Source organism: Pinus tabuliformis, chromosome 9, assembly GCF_031772625.1.
Source record: "Pinus tabuliformis cultivar Carrire ecotype Pingquan chromosome 9, CPIR1, whole genome shotgun sequence".
NCBI lineage: Eukaryota > Viridiplantae > Streptophyta > Pinopsida > Pinales > Pinaceae > Pinus > Pinus tabuliformis.
In genome coordinates, this window is record NC_142307.1 from 434672535 (window position 1) to 434680670 (window position 8136).

Here is an 8136-nt window from a genome sequence, read left to right on the forward strand (position 1 = left end):
AAATTAACTAAGCAGTGGGGTGTGGCAATATGTATCACGTGGCTGGCTATAGGTACTTGTTTTGCAATCATGACAGAAATTTATCGAGGGCATCTCCTCCTGGCAAGGTCACTACTCTTTCAAAGGGCTCCCTGGCTGCTTTATGCAAGTTGAGAGCAGAAGTTAATTTGGTGAAGAAAAGAGCAGAGAGAGATTATCCTACTCATGAGCATGATTTGGAAGTTTGCATGAGAGCAAAAAACAGTTCATGGAGCATCTGCAGAGTTGATGGAAGAAACGAACTTTATATGGCCTGACAAAAGCATAAAAAGTCAAGTCATAGTTGAGTCTTATGATAAAACCAGGGACTTTGTTGGTGATAGTGTTGAAGCAGAAGATCATAAACCTTCTGAGGCAGTTATCTCTTGTTCAGGGATAAAAACCCAAGACAATGAACTTCGTTTTAGCCTCTTATGTCAGGCAGCTATTGAAGCTCCAAGGATTCTTAATCTCTCAAGCAGTGAACACTTTAGTGGACCTTATGGGGAGGATTTAGTTTTCATTGCCAATGATTGGCATACATCTCTTCTTCCTTATTACTTGAAGACAGTCAGATTTTGGGTTGAAGCTGTGTTTTTGAAATTACATAGCAGTTTCGTAGCGCGCTACAAAATTGTTGTAGGTGATGATTTGAACACAGATAGGCAGTTTTGTATTATGAGCGGGAATTTTGAAAGGGAAACGCCAAAAGGGTATGCAAGACATCAGCTGGAACAACAATAGTCAATCAGATCAGAACAGGTGGATGCTTTAAAAAGGTGGAATATTTCGACCCAATTTTAAACTTCTGTTGTAAAGTCCCTTTATCACCATTCAAGATACAACAAACGAGCTGCCTGTAAGAAACTTTTGCCTGCACACATGTCCATCGATGAAGCTCACAGCACATCAAGAACGTGGCAGTGTTCCATGTTTTGGGTTATTAAAAGCTAGAAGACATGCTTCTGTACATTCGAGCATTTTTTAGAAGAACTGAAGCCGAGAAACAAGGAAAATCTCCTAATACTTCTGAGCAGTTAGAAGATTCAGCGTTCAAGGTCAATATGGAATATTAAATATCCAGCTCAGCCAAATCGAAAGAGGACCAGGTGTCAAAGAACAAGGAGAAGCCGTATGCATGGAAAATAGAGTTAGAGTCATAGTTAATTTAGAACTCTTTAAAAACTCCAGTCAGCACTTTAGTTGTATTTATTAGTTAGTTAAATAGCTGATAGGTGTCAGTAGAGGTAGTTATCGACTCCCCTCATGCTGGAGGAGGAAGCTCGAATTAGTTAGAATAAGGATTCTATATATAGCTGAAACAACAATGTAATGAGGGTTGGAAATTTGATAAACAAAGCATTGTTTTGGCTTATGTAAAGACATATTTCAGTAATATAATTTGGGCTTCTTTACTTCTCAGGATTCATGAGGGATTTCTATGTTCAGAATGTATGATTTTATCTTTTCCTTTATGTATTTTTACAGTTGCATAGGTGTACAATCACTCAGAATTCACTGATTGTGCTCTGACTTCCTGTGTGCACTTATGAGCTGTGGTTCCATATGTGTGTTGTGTTCTGAACATCTAAATGCTAAGTGCCCTGACTTCTATGTAAAGGCAGTATCATTATTTACTGAAGTATGATTGACTCCATAGGCCCAATGGAAATTAGTTTAATGTTTGTCCAGCCTTCATATTTGTTAGTGTTATTCCACAAGAGTTAGCCATCTTATTGTCAAAATCATAACCCTTTGAGAGAGCCCTCTCATGCTAAGCTAAGCTTAGTCAAAAGATTGGTTTGAAACAGTTACTTGAAGTCTTCCTGGTCTGCAGCCTTCCAGGGCTTGATTTTGAGATAACATTTTGGTGCGTCTGCCGGGAGCCTGAAGATTACTCATTCCCGAAATTATGAAGCTGAACTTCTGAAGGTAGCAGGAGCTCAGAAGGTTTTTGAGGCTGCAAATCTACCTTGGCGACTCCATTGTTGAAGAATTCAAAATTCATACATTCATGGTGATTCCACTGGAGTTATGAAAGACCCAGATGCTACCATTCTTGTTTCAAGGTATGCATGCATAAATTTTTCGGGAATTCATGGTTTCCAAAATCATTTTCCCAAGGATGCATATTTTCTAAGGAATGGTCCAAAATTCAATGGAGAATATTTGAGTTTGACTTTGAAGCATATATCAGATTTCTATGATTTTACTGAGCTTCTTAGAGTTAAACATGAGGATGTTTGCATTATGTTGTTCTATGATTCACTTCAAGGGAAATGTAAACAATGGATTGAAAGCTTTCCTACCAAATCCATTAAGTCATTTGAAGACTTTTGGCTTATGTTTTTGGAGGAATGGATGGATAAATCAGATGCGGTGGCAAACTCTCCTTCAATTCAAGGTTTCAAACAGTGGAATGATAATCATATTAATGAAGAAATAGTTGAAAATTTTTCTTTGTCCTTGTCTTCTTATCTAAAATCATTTGACTACAAGGCAGAGGATAAGATGAAATTTTTGGATGAATTTGCCAAAGACATTGAAGGTTTAGAAGGTCAAATTCAGGCATATAGTCTTCATAATCATGATCATTATTTTCAGAAGCCTTCTATGGCAGAACACAAGGAGAGAGTGTTGGTTCCTTTCTCTTTCACGGTTGAGGAAGTGTACACTGTTGTTGAAGATCAGTTTGCACAACTAGAAAGTTACAAGAATCATCAAGCTGATCATGTATTCTGGGATCCTATAGCTGAATATATGGAAGATTTTTACTCTCCAGTGTTTCAGTTTTTCTATGAAGATCAGAGGCAATTTCAGTCGCAGCGGTCATCACAATATCATATTGGCTCTGAACTCCGATGCAGTCAAAGAAATCAAACATCAGATAAGACAAATGATTGGCTACATTGGAAATTTCACATTGATTGAGCTGAAAGAAGTTTGAATTGTTAGGGTAGGTAGGTAGGAAAATGCAAATAAGCTCAAGGTTGACTGAGCATTTTTTTCAGTAGATGTAGTTTTCTTTCTCCTACAGTGATCATCCAGCTTAAGCCCGAGGTGAAGGCCCAAGAAGCTTGAAGGGAATGTTTGTCAAGCAGATTTTCGTTTGTAATAAAAAAGATAAAGCACTGGACCTATGAGTTCTTAGTGTACCACAAGGGCACACTATCCCAAGTGGAGCCACTGTTATCACTCAAGAAAAAATTTTCAAAGCTGAAATTGTCTAGGTGATTTCGTAGCGCATAATTCATATTTTGCACTGGCTGCGCTACAAAATTGGGGAATTGTTCGAATCCATAGCCAATATTTCACAGTTGTCTCCTATGGATTCTGTGGGAATATCTGACTCAACATGTCACAGTGCTGGATCTTATCATCAATATACAAATAATACTGCTGTGTTTCATTCTCAAGGTTTTTCCTATAATCCCACTACATGGGCCGAAGTTCTGGTATCCAGTGGAGGTCAATATCCTAGCATACATATTGTACAGAGTTCTGCTTCCCTCCAGAAATCCGCATCTAGGGAGAATCTCACAGGGGAACATACATCAGGTTACCTAAATTTTCCGTCATCAGATTGCCAAAGAAGGAGCTATACATGATAGTATCTTTGATGAAAATCCATAATACATCGACATTTGGCAGGGAAGTGAGCTATTGAACTTTAGGAAGGATGGGACTCCCCTGATGAATAGGTTCCGCTTGACTCCAATTCATGGTGATGATGGGATCATCACACACATTATAGGAATTCAGCTGTTCACTGAAGCAAATATTGACTTGGGTCCTATGCCATTACCCTTTCACAAAGAGGCATCTACTAGATTTGCAGAACGGTCATTGTCCGATCCTTTCTTATACAGGCCAGCTGTAATTGGACAAGGACATTTCTGCCGTGAAATCCGTGGGATTTTCCAGCTGAGTGACGAGGTTCTAGCACAAAAATTTTTGTCACGGTTGACACCCAGAGATGTTGCATTTGTTGGATCAGCTTGCAAGCGTCTTTATCAGTTGACAAAAAATGAGGATCTGTGGCGAATGGTTTGCCAAATGCATGGGGCAGTAAAACAACACGTGTGTTAGAAACAGTTCCAGGTGCTAAAAGGCTAGGATGGGGTCGCCTTGCCAGGAAGCTGTCTACAAAAACTAGTTGTCTTGAAGTGTGTAAAATTCCAGAATGTTCACAGTTTGAGCATCTTTATAGAGGACAATCAGGGCGGAGCCGACATTACACAAATTCAGAAACTTGTCCCATATCGGATGCACCTATGGAATAGCATTTATGTCTTGGGCATTAATGTTTTGGATGCAGGAAGATAGCGTTTGGGAGTGGAACGAAGAGTTTGAGCTCAAGTTTTCCCGTCAATTGATATGTCCATCAATTGACAGAAGTCAAGGCGGGTCGAAAGCAGTCTTTAAGCCGGTAGAGAAGAGGGAAGAGCAGCAAATCTTCAGAGCAGAGGCAGATGAGGAGCACAGGAAATAGGGTTTGAGTTGAATTTGATTTCTGTATAACGATCGCAAATCTGTGGAGAATTCAAAGTGTATTCAGGCGTTGATTCATCTTCATATTCAGATTTCGTGCTGCGTGGGGTTCTAATGATGGAAGCGGCCTATAACGATGATTCGACGGCGGGATCTCCGGCGATGCAGTAGAAGAACGATGTATCGCGCAGGTTTCAGTACCTCTTAGACAAATCCACACCTCATCCCGTGCCCAGATGGGTCGCCACACTGTTCATGGCCGTCCTCTACTGCCTGAGAGTGTATTATGTGACAAAATGAACTCAAATGTGAGATCATTATCTGGAGGAGAGATAGTATTTGGCGGTGTTGATCCTGAACACTTCAAGGGTGAACGTCAGTATACACCTGTTACTCGAAAGGGTTACTGGCAGTTTGATATGGGAGATTTCCTCCTTGATGATAAATCGACAGGTTTCTGTGCTGGAGATTGTGCTGCTATTGTAGATTCTGGAGCTTCTTTGCTGGCTGGTCCATCAGGCATTATAACACAATCAACAATGCTATTGGTGCATCGGGTATTATCAGCCAGGAATGCAAAACAGTAGTATCACAATATGGAGATGTGATTGTGGAGCTCTTGATAGCAAAAAAAGAAAAAAAATCCTCAGAAGATCTGCTCACAGATTGGCTTGTGCTCTTACAAGCTGCCTCATCTCCTTCTTTACGGTCCACCTGGTACCGGGAAGACATCAACTGTGTTGGCTGTCGCACGCAAGCTTTATGGGAGTCAGTACCAGATGATCCTGGAGCTGAATGCTTCGGATGATCGGGGAATTGAAGTTGTTCGCAATCAAATTCAGGATTTTGCAAGCACTCAGAGTTTCAGTTTTGATGCAAAGTTGAGTGTAAAACTAGTCTTGTTGGATGAGGCAGATGCCATGACAAAAGATGCTCAGTTTTCCTTGCGCAGGGTTATGGAGAAATACACAAAGAGCACAAGGTTTGCTCTCATCTACAATTATGTCAATAAGATTATTCCAGCTTTGAAATCAAGGTGCACACGATTTCGGTTTGCTCCTCTTGATCCTGCCAATGTTACGGAGCGACTACAACATGTCATAACTAAAGAAAGGCTTGATGTCACAGAGGATGGCTTGTCTGCAATAGTGAGGCTTAGCTGTGGTAACATGAGAAAGGCTCTTAATATTTTGCAGTCTACACAGATGGCTTCTCCTCATGTAACTGAAGAAGTTGTCTACCTGTGCATGGGGAATTCAATGCCCAAGGATATTGAACAAACATCATTCTGGTTGTTAAGTGAGTCGTTTACAAATGCTTATCACTACATTTCGGAAATGAAGACTAGTAAGGGGCTGGCCTTGCTGATGATGTTGAATGTTTGGTGCAAGTTCAGTAAATATTATCAGAGGAGGCTAATATTGGGATTATCTCGAAATTAGTTTTAATGATGCAACAGTTTTGAAAAGTAATCGACTACAAATGCCCTGCATCCCCGATTCTCCTGTTACAATTATGTGCAATGCCGTTGAAGATATGCTCCAAGGCCTGAAGCTAGTTATGGCTGCTAAAAAACAATCATTATCCCTCTCAAGCAAAAAGATCAAAGCATTCAAATACTGGATTGCTAAAGGTTGGTGCTGTTAAGTTTAGTATCCGTGAGATTATTACTGAAATTTGGGGGGCAGAGATGGCTGGTAGGAGTGTTGTAAGCCCGACAGTTTGGCTACAACAAACAGAGGAACGCATGCATATGTGTGTATATCAGCAAAAGAATTTGACAATCATTCTACTTATTCCAGCAGGCTCATCAGTGAATGGTGTGCATGAGATCTCTGTATTAAAACAACAACTCCTTGAAAATGCTTCTCTGAAGATATTGAATCTGGAGGAGAAATTAACTAAGCAGTGGGGTGGTGGCAATATGTATCACGTGGCTGGCTATAGGTACTTGTTTTGCAATCATGACAGAAATTTATCAAGGGCATCTCCTCCTGGCAAGGTCACTACACTTTCAAAGGGCTCCCTGGCTGCTTTATGCAAGTTGAGAGCAGAAGTTGATTTGGTGAAGAAAAGAGCAGAGAGAGATGATCCTACTCATGAGCATGATTTGGAAATTTGCATGAGAGAAAAAAACAGTTCATGGATCATCCGCAGAAGTGATGGAAGAAACGAACTTTATATGGCCTGACAAAAGCATAAAAGGTCAAGTCATAGTTGAGTCTTATGATAAAACCAGGGACTTTGTTGGTGATAGTGTTGAAGCAGAAGATCATAAACCTTCTGAGGCAATTATCTCTTGTTCAGGGATAAAAACCCAAGACAATGAACTTCGTTTTAGCCTCTTATGTCAGGCAGCTATTGAAGCTCCAAGGATTCTTAATCTCTCAAGCAGTGAACACTTTAGTGGACCTTATGGGGAGGATTTTGTTTTCATTGCCAATGATTGGCATACATATCTTCTTCCTTATTACTTGAAGACAGTCAGATTTTGGGTTGAAGCCGTGTTTTTGAAATTACACAGCAGTTTCGTAGCGCGCTACGAAACTGTTGTAGGTGATGATTTTAACACAGATAGGCAGTTTTGTATTATGAGCGGGAATTTTGAAAGGGAAACGCCAAAAGGGTATGCAAGACATCAGCTGGAACAACAATATTCAATCAGATCAGAATAGGTGGATGCTTTAAAAAGGTGGAATATTTCGACCCAATTTTAAACTTTTGTTGTAAAGTCCCTTTATCACCATTCAAGATACAACAAACGAGCTGCCTGTAAGAAACTTTTGCCTGCACACATGTCCATCGATGAAGCTCACAACACATCAAGAACGTGGCAGTGTTCCATGTTTTGGGTTATTAAAAGCTAGAAGACATGCTTCTGTACATTCGAGCATTTTTGAGAAGAACTGAAGCCGAGAAACAAGGAAAATCTCCTAATACTTCTGAGCAGTTAGAAGATTCAGCGTTCAAGGTCAATATGGAATATTAAATATCCAGCTCAGCCAAATCGAAAGAGGACCAGGTGTCAAATAACAAGGAGAAGCCGTATGCATGGAAAATAGAGTTAGAGTCATAGTTAATTTAGAACTCTTTAAAAATTCCAGTCAGCACTTTAGTTGTATTTATTAGTTAGTTAAATAGCTGATAGGTGTTAGTAGAGGTAGTTATCGACTCCCCTCATGCTGGAGGAGGAAGCTCGAATTAGTTAGAATAAGGAATCTATATATAGCTGAAACAACAATGTAATGAGGGTTGGAAATTTGATAAACAAAGCATTGTTTTGGCTTATGTAAAGACATATTTCAGTAATATAATTTGGGCTTCTTTACTTCTCAGGATTCATGAGGGATTTCTATGTTCAGAATGTATGATTTTATCTTTTCCTTTATGTCTTTTTATAGTTGCATAGGTGTACAATCACTCAGAATTCACTGATTGTGCTCTGACTTCCTGTGTGCACTTATGAGCTGTGGTTCCATATGTGTGTTGTGTTCTTAACATCTTAATGCTAAGTGCCCTGACTTCTATGTAAAGGCAGTATCATTATTTACTGAAGTATGATTGACTCCATAGGCCCAATGGAAATTAGTTTAATGTTTGTCCAGCCTTCATATTTGTTAGTGTTAT

The 8136-nt window shown here is 39.7% G+C and overlaps 1 protein-coding gene and 1 pseudogene across 1 annotated transcript in view; both read left to right on the top strand.

Annotated features, from left to right (window-relative positions):
- LOC149149028 (replication factor C subunit 3-like) overlaps positions 1 to 5951 on the top strand; it is a 9258-nt gene extending 3307 nt beyond the window's left edge. The window contains exon 4 of the mRNA XM_089442361.1: positions 5196 to 5951. Within this exon, the coding sequence (XP_089298487.1) occupies positions 5196 to 5951 (756 nt within the window). The remainder of the gene's footprint in view (positions 1 to 5195) is intronic.
- Positions 5952 to 6199: 248 nt separating this feature from the next.
- On the top strand, positions 6200 to 6700 carry LOC149149029 (vacuolar fusion protein CCZ1 homolog pseudogene; annotated as a pseudogene).
- Positions 6701 to 8136: the final 1436 nt, after the last annotated feature.